The sequence below is a fragment of the Scyliorhinus torazame genome, chromosome 30 (genome assembly GCF_047496885.1).
Source record: "Scyliorhinus torazame isolate Kashiwa2021f chromosome 30, sScyTor2.1, whole genome shotgun sequence".
Lineage (NCBI taxonomy): Eukaryota > Metazoa > Chordata > Chondrichthyes > Carcharhiniformes > Scyliorhinidae > Scyliorhinus > Scyliorhinus torazame.
The window spans coordinates 9,063,938-9,084,247 of record NC_092736.1 but is presented as its reverse complement, the minus strand read 5'-3'; the positions used below and the strand labels follow the sequence as shown (position 1 = coordinate 9,084,247).

The 20,310-nt window shown below is 53.1% G+C and overlaps 1 protein-coding gene across 5 annotated transcripts in view; it reads left to right on the top strand.

Moving 5' to 3' along the window:
- peak1 (pseudopodium-enriched atypical kinase 1) overlaps positions 1-20,310 on the top strand; it is a 281,748-nt gene that overhangs the window by 221,528 nt on the left and 39,910 nt on the right. For 3 of the 5 annotated variants that reach the window (XM_072492773.1, XM_072492772.1, XM_072492774.1), the window contains 2 exons: positions 1,063-1,256; positions 10,762-10,836. In XM_072492773.1, coding sequence (XP_072348874.1) covers positions 1,063-1,256; positions 10,762-10,836 — 269 coding nt within the window. The remainder of the gene's footprint in view (positions 1-1,062; positions 1,257-10,761; positions 10,837-20,310) is intronic. The other 2 variants (XM_072492775.1, XM_072492776.1) reach the window with 2 other exon arrangements.

The following is a 20,310-nucleotide window of genomic DNA, read 5'->3' as shown; positions in this document are numbered from 1 at the left end:
ACTTAAAAGTAGGATTTCAGGAATTGCGCTTCCTAGTTAGGTATGGACACATACTTTGTCTTATTCTCTAACTGTACTGAATAGGAGCCTCTAGAAATTAAATTGAGCACAGCAGCTCTGTAAGTGTTAATAAGTCTGACTCAGTTAGTGACCTCAAAATACGACAGGTAGAGAATGCTGGCAGATTTTCAACCTTCGATAGGCAGGTCTGGCTGATGATATCACTGTGCAGAACTTTAGAGCTCGGGTTAATCAGCTGCTTTCAAAACATGTTTATGAAGTTGAGAAACAAATTCAAAACATTTGTTTCAATGGGAAGTTGTGTCAGTGACTTGAGTAGGTAAGTTAACAGTTGCAAATTCTGTTTTAAGGCAGGGGGAGCATAATGCAGGAGCAAACTTGGTACCTTTTGCCGTAGTTCTGCTGATCTGAAACTTAATTCCATTTGCACTGAACAATTTCAAATCGATTCCTAAATAAGTAGCTGAAGAAAAAAGGAATAAATTATCCCAGGAATGGTCTTTAAAAAAGTGTTCTTCGGGGTTTAAGAACACAAGGAGAACTTTAGTTTAAATTGTTGGCACTTTGACCAAATGTTGTGTAACCGCCAAATGGTTTTGTAGTTATCAATTGGGACACACCTTAGTTAAGTATAAACCTTTGTTGAGCTATGGCGCCCTGTAGAAACTGTAATAAATGGTGGATTTCAAATTAGGACTTTATGGCTAAATGAGGGTAAATCACAAGATTTTAAAGAAACCTGTTCTGCTGGATTGTACCTTGGAACAAGATTAATTGAAGAGACTGTAAAATGAAGCTAAAATCGCCCAGGGATCCTTGAACAAACAAGTTCTTGCAAGTCTTTGCTTAATAAATTTCAACATCTGCTTAACTGTACCTGAGTTGTGCATTTTTTTTTTTCCAACAATGGTTGAGTTAAAACTAAGGAAATTTTTTGGAGTGCAGTGTTCAAGATAAATACCACTGTTTTGTTAGACCAAGAATTATATGTGAACATTTAATGAATTATGAAAGCTGAAGGAAAACCTGTATTTTATTCAGCAGCCTTCCGGGTGAGATGACCGTTGAAGACATGCCACCACAAGTATCAGAAGTTCAAAGATCAGCATTAGTGAACCAAGAGACACCTGGTACGATGACTTTGATGCTGGTCACCACAGGATCTCAGGACGATAAAGACACGGGCAGTGAATCTGCTGACGAAAGCATTAGCAGTGCGACTTACAGTAATTTGGGTAAGAGAGTACAGGAGCTGGGGAGCAAGTTGTAGAGGAAGAGGACTTGGTTTCTCCTTCCCCTTTGCTCTAGACTTATTGTAACATCCAGAGCTTTCTTGCATTTAAAATTGATCAGTCAAGCCTCGGACTGTTAGCCATGCATGTGTGAGACGATGTTTAATTGACGTGAGTGTCCCTGCTGGCTGCCAGTAAGTATTGTAGGTTACAGAGTGAGGAATGCAGCTGTAATGTGGGCAATCCTGTTTAGGTAGAGCGAACAGGAAGAGATTAGATTAAAGCTTAAACGCCCTATCAAATGGTGTACCGTGTAAAAAGGGCCAACATGACCGCACCGCGCTCAGTTCCCTGCTTGACAACATCTGTGTTCAATTAAAGGTAGGCACGTAACATTTCAACTTTGCGCATTTATACTTTAGAAAATGCTGAACATTGCTCAAAACCCAACGGAGAAACTGGTGAAAGAAAGGCTGTGGGTGATATGGCAGGAATGTGCACTTTCAACATGTTAACTGTACTGTAGGAATACCTTCATTGTTTCAGATGCAGCTTTCATTCATCGTGTTCTGGTGTAAAGAACCGTACTAAACAATCGGTATCTGACTTGCAGGCTTTGGAGGCTGTCTTTTGTTTAAGAATTATTAGTTAAAACTGATTTGATTCTTAACCAAAGAGATGCCTGGGTACACACATAGCACTTGCTTATAAATTCTTTCTTCTCTCTCTCCCCTGAATGTGCGATCAAACTTTTACAAAATAAGTCAAATGTGCTTTTCAGTCCACTGATTTTCTTAGTTTAAAAAATGTTTATTTTCCAAGCTAAACAAATTTATGTAAATAACATTGGAGTTCTAAAGATCTTTACCAAATTTGATAATTGTCCTATGCTGTTAAGTGAGGTCTCAGAAATCTGTTAAGCAGGAGTCCCCAGTGACTTCTGCATATTTTATTTTTATTTTTAAAATAGGAGTACCCAATTCTTTGTTTTCCAATTAAGGGGCAAATTTAGCGTGGCCAATTCATCCACCCGGCACATCTTTTTGGGTTGTGGGGGTGAAACCCACGCAGACACTGGGAGAATGTGCAAACTCCACACGGACAGTGACCCGGGGCCGGGATCGAACCTGGGTCCTCGGTGCCGTAAGGCAGCAGTGCTAGCCACTGCGCCGCCCTAACTACTGCGCATTTTGGTGTGAAAGACTTTTCTCTGATCAGCTGGGTATCTGACACGCGAAAAGTGTGCTCAAAAATCTCCAAATCTGGCTATTGAGGAAGCCATGCGTATGGAATTTCTGTTTATCTGATGAAGCGTACACTCTCTCCCTCATAGAGGAAAACCTCACTTATCTCAAGTCTGGAGTTTAGGCCGAAACTGGCGAAACACAGCAAGAGCCATAACTTAAGAAACCTGTATTTACTGGAGTTAATTCTGTTTAATACTGGAGTTAATACTGGAATTAATCAAGTTAATACTGCACAGAACACGGGTGAGAGTCCTGCTGCGATGCCAGCCAGGACACTCCGACCTGTTGGAATGTTCAGGAGCTTTTTCAGCCAAGTGAGAAAAATATCAGCCATGGTGTAGGGTTCAACCCTCCTGAACTCAGCGTGGCTGATTAGCAGTCATCAGCTGTCCCTTGTGAACCTGCCTGGCTCAGGTACCTGGTTATTGAGTCTACCACGGAAGTTAGAGTCCGTTCCACTTTTCCATTATAAGGCATGTCATTTTGGGATCCATTTGATACCAAAGAAGTATCATTTGCCACCTCCTCCATTCTTCCGCAGAGGGCAATTGCTAGTTGAAATTAACTAGTCTTAATTTGACAGTATATTTGCACCATGACAAATGGCAGTGAGATTCATCGAGACTCTTGTGGCATCAAAGCTGTATTGTAGCTGTGTGATAGAATGACTTAAAAAACATTTTATTAAGGCATTTATGGTTTTATAACAATAAAATATACAAATGTAAACATAGTTCAGTGCGTAACACATCCCTCCATCTCCCCCCCCCCCCCCCCCCCCCCCCCCCCCCCCCGCCCTTGTTGAATCTGCTGACAGTTTAATTTTCTTGAAGTCGATGAACGACTGCCACCTCCGTCGAACCCTAACGTTGATCCTTTCAGGGCGAACTTAATTTTCTTAAGTCTGAGAAACCCAGCATGTCGCTAACCTATACCCCTGATTTCGCGGGCTTTTGAGTCCCTCATGCTAGCAATATCTGTCTCCGGGCTACCAAGGAGGCAAAGGCCAAAACACCAGCCTCTCTCGCCCCTGGTCTTCCGACACTCCAAAGATCGCCACCTCTGGACTCGGCACCACCCTTGTTTTTAGTACCGTGGACATGACATCAGCAAATCCCTGCCAGAATCCCCTCGGCTTCGGGCATGCCCAAAACATGTGGACATGGTTTGCGGGCTCCCCTGCACACCACACACATCTGTCCCCCACCCCAAAAAACCTGCTCATCCGGGCCACCGTCATGTGTGCCCGGTGAACCACCTTGAGTTGTATCAGGCTGAGCCTGGCACATGATGAGGACATGTTGACTCTGGTCAGAGCCTCCTCCCACAGACCCGCCTCTAACTCCTTACCCAATTCATCTTCCCATTTATGTTTATCTCACCTATCTGGGTTTCCTCCCATTCCATAAGTTCTTGAGAGATTCTCGATACCTTGCCCTCCCCCACCCCCATTCTAGAAACTACTTTTTCCTGTATCCCCAGCAGTGGTAGAAGCGGAAAGGTCAAAACCTGCCTTTGCGTAAAATCCCTTGCCTTCAGATACCGAGACCCATTCTCTCCCGGCAATTCAAACTCCTCCTCCAAACAGGGAAAGCTCCCATCAATAGATAAATCCCCCAGCCTCTCAATCCCTGCTCTCTGCCACCTCCGAAACCCCTCCATCCATCTTCTCCGGAACAAACTGGAGATTACCACAAATTGGAGCCCACACCGACGCGCCCTCCGCCCCCATATGCTTCCGCTACTGCTCCCAGACTCTCAGAGCCGCCACTACCACCGGGCTTGTGGAGTACTGGGCCGGTGAGAATGACAGAGAAGCTGTTACCAATGCTGCCAAACTTGTGCCCTTACATGAGGCCGCCTCCACCCGCTCCCACACCGACCCCTCCCCCACTACTCACTTCCTAATCATGGCTATATTTGCCGCCCAGTAGTAGTTCCGAAAGTTCGGCAGTGCCAGCGGACATCCCGGAGGTCCCCCCGGCTCTGCTCCAACAGTACTTTACTCCCGGGGTTTTACCCGCCCACACAAACCCAGATATTACCCTATTCACCTGCTTAAAAAAGGCCTTTGGTATAAAAATAGAGAGGCACTGCAAAAATCTCGGGAGGACCGTCATTTTTACGGTCTGTACCCTCCCCGTCAGTGACAACGGGAGCATGTCCCACCTCCGAAAGTCCTCCTTCATTTGTTCAACCAAACAGGCCAGATTGAACTTATGTAGCTGCTCCCATCCTCGTGCATCCTCAATACCCAAGTAGCGAAAGCTCCCTCCCACCACTTTAAACGGCAACTCCCCCAGTCTCCCCTCCTGCCCCCTCGTCCTTTGACGCTCTCAGCGCCATCGCCAATGGCTCTATAGCCAAGGCAAACAGCAGTGGGGAGAGGGGTCATCCTTGCCTTGTCCCCCGGTGTAGTCTAAAGTAGTCCAAACTCACCCGGTTTGTCCGCACACTCGCCACCGAGACCTCCCACAAATAAATCCATTCCAACGGGTCGAAGGCCCCCCCCCCTCCTTTCGGAGGGCATCATGATTACCTTCTAACATTGGCCGTTAGCTGCCTGCCTTTAACAAACCCTGCCTGGTCTTCCCCTATCACCCCCGGAACACAGTCCTCTATCCTTGAGGCAGAATTGTGGCCAGCAATTTGGCATCGACATTCAGTAGGGAGATTGGTCTATATGACCCACATTGCTCTGAGTCCTCCTCCCGCTTCAGGATCAATGAAATCAAAGCCTGTGACATTGTTGGGAGAAGGACACCCCTCTCCCTTACCTCATCAAATGCCCTCACCAGCAGCAGGCCCAGCGTCCCAGAAAACGTTTTGTAAAATTCCACTGGGTAGCCGTCCGGTCCCAGGGCCTTACCTGACTGCATGGCCTCCAATCCCTCTACTATTTCTACAATCCTGATCAGGGCTCCCAACCCCTCCACGAACCCTTCCTTCACCTTCGGAAACTCCAGCCCTTCCAAAAACCGCCTCATCCCCTCCACCTCAGCGGGACACCCGCACGCGATTCTCCCATCCACCCCCAAACCAGCGCCGCGAGAATCACGCCTGGCCGCTCGGAGAATCGGCGCTCGCCGTTTGCAAAAGGTGAGCGGCGATTCTCTGGCCCGGATGGGCCGAGCGGCCGCCCCAACACGCCAGGTTCCCGCAGGCTCCGTCCACACCTGGTCGCTGCCGGCGGGAACTGCGCGGGAACGCTGGGGGGGTTCCTGCACCGGGGGGGGGGGGGGGATCTGAAGGGGTCTGGCCCGCGATCAGTGCCCACCAATCGCGGGCCGGCCTCTCTAAAGGAGGACCTCCTTTCCTCCGCCGCCCCGCAAGATCCATCCGCCATCTTCTTGCGGGGCGGCCTCGGGGAGGATGGCAACCGTGCATGCACGGGTGACGTCATTTACGCGATGCCGTCCACGTCATTGACGCGGCGCCAAGGCCCAGCGCGCGTAAAATACGCGACGCCGCTCCTAGCCCCCCGGGGGCGGGGGAATAGGGGGCTGGGAGCGGGCTCCGACGCTGGAGTGAAACACTCCGGTTTTCACTCCGGCGTCAGGACTTTGTCTCCATTTCGGAGAATCGCGCCCTGTGTTCCCCCCTCTGTCCTTCACTCTTCCTATATCTCTGGCCACCTCCCTTTTCCTTAGCTGGTGTGCTGGCATTCTACTGGCATTCTCACCATACTCGTATACCACCTTCCTCAACTTCCCTGTGGATATCAGACCAAACTCCATCTGCAGCTTCTGCTGCTCCTTCAACAACCCCACCTCCGGGGCTTCAAAATACCTTCTGTCCACCTGGAGTATCTCCCCAACCAACCTATCCATCTCTGCCCGCTCCACCTTCTCCCTATGAGCCCTATCGAAATTAACTCCCCCCTAACCACTGCCTTCAGCGCTTCCCATATAGTTGCTGCAGAAACTTCCCCCATATTATTTATCTCCAAATAGTTCTGGATGGCCTCCCTCACCCGCCGCATACCCCCTCATCTGCTAACAGTCCTACATCCAGTCTCCATTGCGGGCACTGACCCCCCCTTGTTCACCCGTAAGTCCACCCAGTGTGGGGCATGGTCCGACTCAACAATCGCCGAGTACTCTGCATCCATCACCTCCGCCAGCAAAGCCCTGTTCAAAATGAAAAAATCAATCTGGGAGTATACTTTGTGATCATGGGAGTAAAAGGAAAACTCCTTCGTTCTTGGCCGTCCGAACCTCCACGGGTCGACCACCCACCGTTCCATAAACTCCTTAACTCCTCCGCCGCGGCTGGCACCCTCCCTGTCCTCGTGCTCGACCGATCCAACCTCGGATGTATTACCGTATTGAAGTTCCCCCATGATCAATCTATGTGAGTCCAGGTCCGGAATCTTCCCCAACACCCACCTCATAAACTCCGCGTTGTCCCAATTTGGTGCGTAAATATTCACTAATACCACCGGCATCCCGTCCAGCTTCCCACTCACCATGATACACTTACCCCCTGAGTCCCCTAGTTTTAGAGTCTAGCCCCGAATGAAATACCTGCCCGACCCACCCCTTCCTCAGCTTCATCTGATCCACTACCCTCAGGTGTGTCTCCTGTAGCACTGCCACGTCCGCCTTCAACCTCCTCAAATGCATGCACACGCGAGCCCTCTTCACCGGCCCATTCAGCCCTCTCGCCTGACCCATGCCGATCAACCATCACCCTTCCTAGGCCAGCCTCCAACTCGCGTCCCGCATCTCCTCAGGCCCGCCCTCGGGTGCTCACCGTCACCGGCCTCCAATTTGTCTCCCAACGACAGTCCCTCCCCTGTCAACAGAACAATTTACCCCCCCCCACCACTAACAAAACATCAATCCCAACCACCCATGCCAAACTAGTCAACTGCTCGCCCCCCCACTGCGCTTCCGTGAGCTAGCTCGTCCAAGAACAAAGTTAACCCACGTACAAAACTGAGCAACGGCCCAAAAATTGGTACAAAAATACTACATTCACAGCCCAAAAAGAAACAAAATTTTAGCAGCATAGGCACAGAATTACTCGCCCCCAACTTCAATGTCCTTCATCACCTGCCAGTCCCCTGTCCTTAAAAAAAGTTAATTGCCTCATCCTGCGATCCAAAAGAAAGTTCTTTACCTTCGTAAGTGACCCACATACGAGCTGGGTACAACATGCCGAACTTCACCCCCTTCTTGAAGAGGGCCATTTTAACTTTGTTGACACTCGTTCTTCTTTTGGCCAGTTCCAAACCCAAGTCCTGGTAAATGCGCAGCTCGTTATTTTCCCATGAACAACTCCTAGTCTGCCTGACCCACCTCAAGATCTGTTCCTTATCCTGGAACCGGTGCATTCGTACCACCATCGCCCTCGGCGGCTCATTCGTCCGCGGCTTCCTCGCAAACGCTCTGTGCTTCCTCGCAAACCTCCAAGGGTCGAGTAAACACACCTACCCCCAGCAGCTTCTCGAACATACACGCCACGTATGTCCCTGTGTCCAATCCCTCAATGCCCTCCGGGAGGCCAACAATCCTCAGGTTCTGCCTGCGCGACCTGTTCACCATATCCTCCACCTTCTCCTGCAGTCTTTTCTGATGGTCCCTCGACAGCTCCATCTCTGCCGTCATCGCGGCTAGTTGGTCATCGTGCTCAGTCACTGCCTCTTCCACCTTCTGGATCGCCTGGCCCTGGGCGTCCAATCTTTGCTCCAACCGGTCAATCCCCGTCTTAATCGGGTCCAGGTACTCCTGCCTTTGCTTGGCGAAACGCTCCTGGAGGAATTCCACCAGCTGCTCTGTTGGCCACTGGGCCGGCAGTCCCAGTCCCTGAGCCTCCGCCATGTTTTCCTGTGCTGCAGACTTCACTCCCTTCTTTGCCCAACAATCTCTCCTTTGTAGACCACTTCTGGTCCACGACTCTATAAGCTGGTGGGGGATTCCTCTCCTCTACCTCACCAGTCTCCAATTTTACCGATCAAATCCCCCATAAGTCGGGGGGGAAAGGTCCACCACGAGCGGGAGCTACCAAATAAGCGACCTCTCTCTCCATGCCGCCACCGGAAGTCATCAAAAGGCCCAGTTTTAATCCGTTTTAACTGATTTAATCAGTTTTAATCTAATTTTTGAATGAATGTCCAATCATAGTTTGTGAAATTATATTTAACTTTAATAATAATAATAGCTTATTGTCACAAGTAGGCTTCAATGAAGTTACTGTGAAAAGCCCCTAGTCGCCACATTCCGGCGCCTGTTCGGGGAGGCTGGTACGGGAATTGAACCCACGCTGCTGGCCTTGCATTACAAGCCAGCTGTTTAGCCCACTGTGCTAAACCAGCCCCTATACCACAGTCCTCTCTGACCTACCTGGGTTCCCTGTAACTAAACACATTAAATTTAAGATCATGTTTCTTGTCTTCAAACTCCTTTTACATCCTAACTCTGTCTAGCATCATAACTTCCTGTAGCTTTATCCTTTTCCTTACACCCTTCAACCCAGGCCGTTTGTGTATCTCACCTATCTTTGTCCCATTGCTGGTGCCAGAGCGTTGAGTGGTTATTGAAGCAGTACTGTAATAAAAAGCCCTCCTTCCCTCCTTTTCTCCATCTACCTATTAGAAGTTTGCTCAATTCAATATCTCAGCCAAGTTTTTAGTCATGCTTCCTAACTCTCTCTCTCCCAATTGTTCAGGTGACAGATCCTTTGCCCATTTAGTTTTCTTTGATCATTTTGTATGTCATAGGATGTTTTCTATGTTAAATGTGCGATATAATTGCCAATTGTCACGGTTTATTGATTTTTATTTTCAATGTGGGAACTGGATTTTGTAACAGAAAATGTTACTGACAAAAACACATTTTCCTGTTGATTTGTACTCACCCTTGCAATCATAACCCATACACAATCATCTCCATCTCCCAATCATCTTCAAAATGCTAAACTGAGTTGAAAAGTCTTTTGAGTGCTTCTTCCATAACACCTGGATTCTTTTTGCAAATAGCAAGGATGTTGAAAGCCGTCTCGATGGGTCAGTGGGTAATTGCATTAACTGTGACTAAATGAAAAAAACCCAGAAAGAATCCGACAGGAATCTTTTGCCATTTCGGCCAGCCATTGATTGCCACGCATTACCTCTCATGATTGACGAAGCAGCTTCTTATTCATGCTCAAACTACTTCTGCGATGCAACGCTTCTGCCCAATTCAATGTCAATACTGTGTCTGTCGTAGCATAGCCAGAATGGAGAGGGTGTATTTACATAATGAATCACACACTAGGTGGTGTCCAGAATGCACGTGCCTCTGCACAGATACCAGGCAGGAGCCAGCATTTTCGTTGACTCTTTCAGGGGGAGGGGGGAAAATCAGATCAGATGATGCAAATGCTGAGTCACTGAAGGAACTTTCCAGAAGGTAAGCCACACCAAGAATCCACCAGGTGTTAGTTGACCTACATGTGGATCAATTCCAGGATAATAACACCCAGTTTCAGTCATTCCTCTGGATGGAATACATTCCAGATAAATAGCTCGTCGCAGTCATTCCTGGAATGAGTTTCTCTGTTTGCTCCAAAACAACCTTGAGATTTTTAACATTGCCGAATGAATATTTCACTGCCTCGTGAATCATTCCTACAATTGTCTCAGCAGTTTGTTTTTTTATTTATTTGGAAATTTATTGCCCATCCTTGAGGCATTTAAGAGTCGACCACATTGCTGTGGATCCGGAGTCACATGTAGGCCAGACCAGGTAAGGACGACAGATTTCCTTCCCTAAAGGACATTAATGAACCAGAGGGGTTTTTCTGACAGTTGACAATAGTTTCATAGTCACCTTTAGACTTTTAATACTAGATCTTTTTTATTGAATTCAAATTTCACCATCTGCCATGGCAGGATTCGAACCCAGGTCCCCAGAGCATGACTCCGGGTCTCTGGATTACTAGCCCAGCGACAATACCACTACACTACTGCCTCCCCTTCCATCGCACCATTGCCCCATCACTATGTGATTGTTCCCCTGAACTATTTTCAAATGATTGCACCATGAATATTCATCCTGTGGTTATCACTCAAGCCATGAAAGGCATTTCCTGTGAGGCACCGATGCAGAAAGCAGCAGCGCTGAGTGGTAAGATTAATTGTGTGATCATTTGTACATCTGTTACTAACTTTACGTTGAGGATCTCACAATCCCAATCTTGCTCTCCATCCTCTCTGTCTTTCTTTCTCCTCTCCTCTATTTTTCTGTCTTTCTATTTGTATGTAATCGTGGCTCCAGCAAAATCTCAGAGCCGGCGAGCTGTGGACGGAGGCTCAGAGACGCATGGAACTACGCCTCTGCTGAGGGCCACAGGTGAGGAGGAATGATGGTGGGGTGGGGAGGGGGGGGCCTGTAAATGGCCCCGGCTACATTCTGAGTACCTTCGCTCTGCATGTCTTTGGTTGTACTATTGCTAGAACCTGGAAACATGGATGCAGTATCATTCCTGAAAGAGTACATGCATGAAGAGAATAATAACTTTAATTGGAAATCAATATTTGGTGCTATGGATCATAATGAGCTGTTATAATTTTTTTCACTAAAATTAACCTTTCATTATCCATAAGAGTGGTACAGCAAACTGACCATGGAATAAAACATATTCATGTACGATGACCAGAAAACTCTGCATTCTATTTGGCTAATTCCAAATTTAATACAGTACCCACCAATTGACAATACTCTCAAATAATCTAGTCAATCCTCCCTTAAATCTTTCCCCATATCTGTTTCCACCCTTTCTTTTCCAAATGTTTCTATCCTCTACATATAGCAATCTAAACTGTCAGTTCTCGTTCTGAAATATCAACTTGTGCTCTCTGGTTCTAGGATCTCTGGCAACCACACCACAAACAGATTATTACATTCAATTTCTCGATCCCAAGTTCTTCAGCTTTTCTGCTCTGTTTCGTTGCTTCAAGTTAAGTGCAGCACTGCGCTGCCATGTTAAATCCCCGATCTACCACATTTTCCCTTCATCGACCCCTTAGACCATCCAAAGAGATTGTGCCAATTCCTAGTCCCTTCCTCTCAGCAACATATACTTTTCTCCTGATTAAACCATGCCAATCCGCTCATTTCCTTTCCCCCTCCTTCCCGAAACACACCAAGTCCTGCAAGTTTCTTCTGCACATTCTTATTTCCCTATTTGCTATCACTTCCAATTTTATTCCTTCTGCTCCTGACATCCTTGTCAATACTGCATTGTTCTCCGTCCTATATTCACATGACTCATCTCCTTTTTGAAAAAAATTATTTTAACATTTTTTTTTAAAGAGTATCCAATTGGGTTTTTTTTCCAATTAAGGGGTAATTTAGCATGGCCAGTCCACCTAACCTGCACATCTTTGGGTTGTGTGGTGAAACCCACACAGACACGAGGAGAATGTACAAACTCCACACGGGCACTGACCCAGAGCCGGGATTCGAACCCGGGTCCTCAGCGCCACAGGCAGCAATGCTAACCATTGTGCCATGTGCCGCCCTATGACTTGTCTCTAATGATTTGCCGCATACAGTTATCCCTTCCCTGCTTCCTTAGTTTAAACACTTCCTAGTTGAATGAGTGAAGATAAATATGGCTCCTCATTGAGGGAATCCAGTATTAAAGCTTTAGATGTTGTCCAGCGGGCTACAAATTTGAAACCTTCCCTTCCCCACCATCTGTTGAGCTGTTTATGGGGATTCCTAATTTGTATTATTCTAATAAGCCTAGCATTGGAGTATTCCTGAAGTTTGGGCAGAAATTAATTAGTTGAGAGCTAAATCTGTTTCATGTATCCTGACCATGGGAATAATTCCAGTGGGTGTGGTTTTTGTATCTGGATGACATCACATGGATTTATTGACTCATGTACCAATTAAATGCTTCAAGATTTTTGGAAATTAGTTGTTGGATTAGAAGCCAAACATGATGGCACAGTTTCTTACACCCTCTGTTAAAAGTATTTGTCGTGATCAGTCGGTGTTTAATAAGAATATTTTGTTTGTCCACACATTTCAGAGAATACCTCTCTTCCAGAGGAACATACCCACTTACCTTTACCGGAGAGATTATTGTTGGCAGGGCTAAAGGTTAGACAACCTTGAAATTTGTGCAGGGGTGTACTGATGTAGTTCAACTAGGCGAAAGAGAATATTACCAGTTTAGAGGACTGTAAACATCTCTCTGCTCACTGAAGCATGGCCTCGTAGATCCACCTGGATTGGAGTGGGAAGAATGAGCTCTCAGTAACAGACTAAGGGTTCCATTAAAGAGACAGACGAGCTGATCAATCAGTTTCAGAATCAGGGGCGGGATTCTCCGAAAACTGGCGCGATGTCCGGGACCCGGCCCCAAAAATGGTGCGGATCACTCCGGCGTCGGGGCCCCCCCAAACAATGGAAATTCTCCGGCCCCGAATGGGCTAGCAGCAGCGTGACGCCATTCGCGATGGCATCACCCGTGCAGAGGTTAGGGTTAGGTGAAACCAACCCTAACCTCTGCACTATACGCGCAACCGATGGCGTGCATTCATATACCTGTCTAACACTGTTGCCCACCACACAACGCCACTGAGTAAGTTGGCACGGGTGCAGGGCACAGATTAGTTATAGGGGCTAGGGCACGTGTAAGCACGGTTTGTTATTAAAATCACTTTAACACCTACAGAAGCTGCCTTTGTGCTCTGTCCGAAGTGTGCGGGGGTGTCATGTACGTTGAGCGCCAGTGTGTGTGCGTCATTGACGCCGCATAGCGTGACGGCTCAAAAGACCCCGGAAGTCCCGACAGGATGGCCGCCCGCCGTGCAGCCCTGAGGTTCCAGGACCGCGACATCGAGGCGCTCCTGGACGCAGTGGAGGAGAAGAGGGAGTCCCTGTACCCCAGACACGGCTGCAGGGTCGCCCCACGCCTCAGCCGGCGTCTGTGGAGGGAGGTGGCAGAGGCCGTCAGCGCTGTGGCCCTGACACCACGGACAGGCACCCAGTGCCACAAGAAGGTGAACGACCTTGTCAGGGCAGCCAGGGTGAGTCGTGTCGTCCCGTTCCCCCCCCCCCCCCCCCCCCCCCCCCCCCCCCCCCCACCCACCCTGCCCGATGTCCGGCACACCCCCAGGTGAAACCAACCCTAACCTCTGCACTATACGCGCAACCGATGGCGTGCATTCATATACCTGTCTAACACTGTTGCCCACCACACAACGCCACTGCTGTCTCCAACATCCTCCACCATCGCAGAGACATTCACCTCGGTTGGACACTTTAGTGATGAGGCGTCTGGTGCACTCACTGGTGCGCACAACACAGCCGTACAGGTACAGCAGGTGGAGGTAGGAGCAGCAGACTGGCCGGGAGATCGGAGGGCATCCTGGCGCAAGCGAACATCTGCCGCCCAGATGGGTCCCGGGTTCCTGGAGTTACCACAACAACCCATAGCCTCGATGCAACCACCGAACCTGGGACGAGCGAAGAGGGTGATGGCCGGCTTGCAGCGGCTGCAGTCGCAGGTGGAGGAGTCCACCCGCGTCCAGGAGCTGGGAGTGGTGCCGGTCCTGCGTGCCACCCAAGCTGACACCGCACGGGTGGCGTCCGCGGTGGAGGCAATGGGTGCGACGGTGTTAGACATGGGGAACGGTTTGCGAGGCCTGGGGCTTTCAGTGCAGGCGGCGTCTGTGGCCCAGGACATGGCTGCCCTCTCACAGGAGGCCATGAGCCAGTGCCAGCGCCAGATGGCAGAGGCGCTCAACGCCGTGGCCCAGTCTCAGCAGGCAATGGCCCAATCCCTGCAGGCCATGGCCCAGTCTCAGCAGGCCATTGCTGAGGGCATCGGCGCCATTGCCCATGTGCTAGCCGGCGTCGCACAGTCACAGACAGGGATGGCCAACTCCCTGAGCTCCATGGCTGCAAACCTGCAGACCCTTGTTGATACAAGCACGGGCCTCCAGGACTGGCAGCGCCAGGTGTCGGAGTGGCGTCGGATGGCCGATCCGTTCGCACCCCCGACCCATGTAGAGGCCTGGGGGCCATTGGGCACCCCGAGGGAGGAGGGGTTGCTGGCGCCCGTCCCTGGTCCCCCTGTAGAGGAGGTCCAGGAACACTGCAGCACCTCGGACTCTCCCCCGCCTTCCGTCCCAGGTGCATCCCAGGTCCCAGGCTGGCAGCCCCCATCCCAGTCGCCCGGGCTGCAGCCTGGCCCATCTAGGCCAGGACACCCCAGGAAACTGCTGCCAAAGGGATCCCGAGTCAGAGGGCAGGAATCGCAGGAGTCCACCTCCAGTTCTGCTGTACCGTCTGGGGAACCAACTAGGCGTAGTCCAAGGGCCCGTAAAGCCAAACAATTAGACAATTAGTTGGCACGGGTGCAGGGCACAGATTAGTTATAGGGGCTAGGGCACGTGTATGCACGGTTTGTTATTAAAATCACTTTAACACCTACAGAAGCTGCCTTTGTGCTCTGTCCGAAGTGTGCGGGGGTGTCATGTACGTTGAGCGCCAGTGTGTGTGTGAGGGGTGGTCTTACATCAGCCCCAGGTGAGTCTGCCCCCGTCCCCCTGGGCCGCCCTCACCATCCCCCCCGGGCAGAGGACGGGACCGTGCGCTGCAGTGTCACAGCCGCATGCATGGATGGTCCGGGTGGATGGTGGTACTGTGGCCATGGGTCAGACATCGTCCAACGATGTGGAGCCAGGAGCTCACCGCAGAGCGGGTTGTCATCATCCTACATGGCCTGCAATAGACACGCTTCCACCGGCGCCCGTGAGAGCCCGGCCATCGTGCCGCAGGTGGATCTGCAATGGAGGGGTGGTGTACATGCGGGTGTGGTGGATGTGGTTGGGGGGGGGGGTGAGGGTGCTGGGTGGGTGGGGGGGGGGGGTGAGGATGTTCGGGTGTTGCCATGGTGTGCGGTATGTGGCCATACTCGCCGATTCCCACGCCCCCTAGTCAGTGAAGCGGGCGGCTATCAGCCTGTCCCGTGCCCGCTGGCCCAGCCGGTAACGGTGGACAGCCACCCGCCCATGTCTAGCCCGTCTGCCTGACCATTGCCCCCATCCCCCTCATCTGGGGAGGACTGCGCCTCTTCCTGCTGCTTCTCCACTCCACCCTCCTCTGCCTGCGGAACATCGCCCCTCTGCTGGGCTATGTTGTGCAGGACGCAGCACACCACAATGATGCGGCCGACCCTATCTGACGGGCACTGGAGGGCATCCCCAGAGAGGTCCAGGCACCTGAAACGCATTTTGAGCACGCCAAAGCACCTCTCTATCACACCCCTTGTCACTGCATGGGCATCATTGTAGCTGTTCTCCGCGTCATTCTGTGGCCTCCGTATAGGCGTCATCAGCACGACCGCTATGGGTAACCTCTGTCGCCCAGCAACCAGCCCCTCAGCCAGGGGTGGCGTCCCTCGTACGTGCCGGGGATGTAAGACCGCGACAACACGTAAGAGTCATGTACACTTCCCGGATATCGGGCGCAGACGTGCAGGATACTCATGCGGTGATTGCAGACTACCTGGATGTTCATGGAATAGGTCCCCTTCCTATTGGTGAACACGGCCCTGTTATCTGCAGGTGGCCGCAAGGTGATGTGCATCCCATCGTTCGTGCCCTGGACCATGGGAAACCCGGCCATGGCATAGAAGCCCACGGCCCGGGCATCCTGGCTGTCCCGGTCCACAGGGAAGCGGATGTAGCGGTCCGCAATGGCATATAGGGCGTCTGTCACTGCCCGGGTGCACCGATGTCTGCGAGATGCCGGACAGGTCCCCACCTGGCGTCTGGAATGACCCCGTGGCATAAAAGTTCAGGGCCACCGTAGCTTTGACGGACACGGGGAGAGGGTGTTGTCCCCCCCCCCCCCCCCCCCCCCCCCCAGTGCCACGCGGTGCCAGCATGTGGCAGATGTGTGCCACGGTTATCCGGCTCATCCGGAGTCTTCTCCTGCATTCCCGGTCCGTGAGGTCCTGGTACAACATCCGTGGCCGGTACACACTGGGCCTCCTCTGGTGCCTCCGTTGCCGTGGCACCGCGACGTCCTCCTCCCCTTCCTCATGTTCCTCCTCCACTACGTGCTCCCCCTGCTCGTCCTGTTGGTTGGTGTCCCTCCAGCCGGGGTGGCTTCCGCCTGCCCCTCTGCGGCAGCCTGCGCCGCTTCTCTGGCATGCTCTTCGTCCTCCTCGACCAGGGCAACATGGAGACTAGCGGCTGCCGCCACAGCGGCCAACATCGCTGGCTGACCAGAACACATGACGGTATGGCAGGGGGGGGGCGGGGGGGGGAAACTACGACATGTCGTCATTTTCCGTACCCCCCCTCCCCCCAGGCAGGTGGCATGGGCTGCATGGGCGTTACTGTTGGAGAATGGCCCATAGCCAGGCGGACAAACTCCCTTGCCCTCGAACCCCCTGTCCCCGGCACTCATCCCCTGCCCGTCCCCCTCGCTGGCACTCATCCCCCCCCCCCGTACCCCTCGCCGGCACTCATCCCCCCGTACCCGGCACCCATCCCCCCCCCCCCCGTACCCGGCACCCATTCCCCCCCCCGGCACCCATTTTCTTCCCCCCCCCCCCCCCCCCCACCGTACCCGGCACTCATCCCCCCCCCCCGGACCTCATTCCCCCCGGACCTCATTCCCCCCGGCCCTCACCCCTCCCTCCCCGGCACTCATCCCTCCCTCCCCGGTACTCATCTCCCCCCCCCCCCCCTCCCGTACCCGGCACTCATCACCCCCCGTGCCCGGCACTCATTCCCCCCCCCCGGACCTCATTTCCCCCCCCCCCGGCCCTGGCACTCATCCCTCCCTCCACGGCACTCATCCCTCCCTCCCCGTCACTCATTCCGCCCCCCCCCCCCCCCCCAACCCCGTACCCGGCACTCATCCCGCCCGTCCCCGACACTCATCTCCCCCCCCCCCTCCCGTACCCGGCACTCATCACCCCCCGTGCCCGGCACTCATTTCCCCCCCCCCGGACCTCATTTCCCCCCCCCCCCCGGCCCCGGCACTCATCCCTCCCTCCACGGCACTCATCCCTCCCTCCCCGTCACTCATTCCCCCCCCCCCCCCCCCCCCCCCCAACCCGGCACCCGGCACTCATCCCGCCCGTCCCCGACACTCATCTCCCCCCCCCGGCACTCATCTCTTCCCCCCCCCCCCCGGCACTCTTTCCCCCCCCCCCCCGTCCCTCATCTCACACCCCCGTCCCCCCCGTCCCCGGCACTCATCTCCCCAAACCCCATCCCCGGCACTCATCTCTTCCTTCCCCCCCCCCCCCCCCCCCGGCACTCACCGACCCCCCCCCCCGGCACTCATCCCCCCCCGGCACTCATCATCCCCCCCCCCCGGCACTCATAATTTCCCCCCCCCCCCCCAACCGGCAGTCATTCCCCCCCCCCCCCCCACCCGTCACTGGCACTCATCTCCCCCCCCCCCCCCCCCATCCCCGGCACTCATCTCTTTCTCCCCCCCCCCCCCCCCCACCCACACCGACCCCGGCACTCATCCCCCCCCGTCCCCGGCACCCATCTCCCCCGTCCATCCCCGGCACTCATCCCCACCGTCCCCGGAACTCATTCACCCCCCCACCCCCCCCAACCGGCACTCCCCCCCCCCCCCCCCCCCCCCACCGGCACTCATCCCCCCCCGCCCCCCGTACCCGGCACTCATCTCCCACCGCCCCCCGTACCCGGCACTCATCTCCCCCCCCCCCCTCCCCGGCACTCATCCGCCCCCCTCTCCGGCACTCATCCGCCCCCCTCCCCGGCACTCATCCCCCGCCACACATCCCCCCCCCCCCCCCCCCCCGTACCCGGCACTCGCCCCCCCCCCCCCACCAGTACCCGGCACTCATCCCCCCCTCCCCGGCACTCATCCCCCCCCCCCCTCCCCAGCACTCCTCTCCCCCCCCCCCCTCCCCGGCACTCATCTCTCCCCCCCCCTCCCCGGCACTCATCTCTCCCCCCCCTCCCCGGCACTCATCCCCCCCCCCTCCCCGGCACTCATCCCCCCCCCCCCCTCCCCGGCACTCATCCCCCTCCCCGGCTCTCATCCCCCCCCCCCTCCCCTCCCCTCCCCGGCTCTCATTCCCACCCCCCCCCCCTCCCCGGCACTCATTTCCCCCCTCCCCGGCACTCATTCCCCCCCCCCCGGCACTTATCACCCCCCCCCCTCCCCGGCACTCATCACCCCCCCTCCCCGGCACTCATCTCCCCCCCCCCCCCTCCCCGGCACTCATCCCCCCCCCCCCCCCTCCCCGGCACTCATCTCCCCCCCCCCCCCTCCCCGGCACTCATCCCCCCCCCCCCCCCCCCCCTCCCCGGCACTCATCCCCCCCCCCTCCCCGGCACTCATCCCCCCCGTACCCGGCACTCATCCCCCCCCCGTACCCCGCACTCCCCCGAAGCCCCCCCCCCCCCCCCCCGCCGCGCACACACCCACACACACCTCCGCCCCACACACACAGACTGCGGCCACGCCATCACCTCTGCTGCGGCCACCCCCCAGGCCGTGACCTACCTCCACGCTGGACGGTGTCGACCATCAGCACTGGTTGACGCCGTTAAAAAGGTGTCTTGATTTACGCCATGAGTCACGTCGGCGGGACTTCGGCCCATCCGGCCGGGAGAATATGGGCAGCCCCGGAGTCCATTGTCTCCCGCCCGCCCCTGCCATTCTTCGCGGCGGGCAGCGCGATTGACGCCCCGCCGACTTTTCACCCTTCGGAGAATTTGGCGGGCGGCGGCGGGCTTCACGCCAGCCCCCGGCGATTCTCCGACCTGGCGTGGGGTCAGAGAATCCTGCCCCTGATTACCAAACCTGCCACAGGAGCATTTGAACTTTTCTAGTGGTGAGGCGGCTTTGAAGTCTATTCAGTTTTCACCATTATCAGCGACAGGTGTATTTTGTAAAGACCATCCAAAATATTTTGATGTACTTTTTCCTGGTAAGAGGTCCTCTGATTTCAGATTTTACTGAAATTTTGATTTAAGATCACAAATTTCAGGTGCAGCTCAAATCGTTCTGTGGACGGAAATGCTGTCCCACAGTTGTTTGCTTTGGGCTCTCTGATGTAATGGCTGGTAAAATGTATCATCTAGTTACGTTGTGGTTTTTGCAGCATAGAAAATGTTTGTTGCATCTATGTGCTGGCCATATATAATGGTCTAATTCAAGTACCTGTAGAACCGTGTTTATATTAATACAGGTAAGAATTTTAATTGTCAGTAGAAATTTTGAATTTGAAAATGCTGATCTGACTAGCGTCTGGAATAGACGAACGTTGGGTTCTCATTCTACACGAGAATGAAGCATCACTTCAGAACCACATTCTTTCAGTGAACATCATTCAATGCAATACGGTAAATGTCAGCAGTGTGAGCCACATATGCAGATGCCTATTTCTTAAATGTAGCTTTTCAAATCCCCTTTGATGGAAATCAGTTTAGTTGGTGGTTTTCTTGAGGTACTTCCAGTTTTTCTTTATGAAGCTTCAGTCTTTAGTTTTCCCAGAGCTTTCATGTTTTTGAGTATATCCATTATTTTTGTTGCTTTCACAAACCCTTTTAAAATCACTCAAACCCTCCTATAGCTCTTCATCATCAATTCACTGTTACTCAAAACATTCTTTTACAATCTCTTCGTGGCCATGTCTGCCTCATACCTGATGTCATGATTTCAATACAAATATTGGATTAAAGAGCAGGAAGAGGCCATTCAGCCTCTTGAGCCTACTCTGCCATTTAATAAGATCATGACTGATCTGATAGTAAACCTGCAATCCACCTACCCCCCATAACCTATCACTCCCTTGCT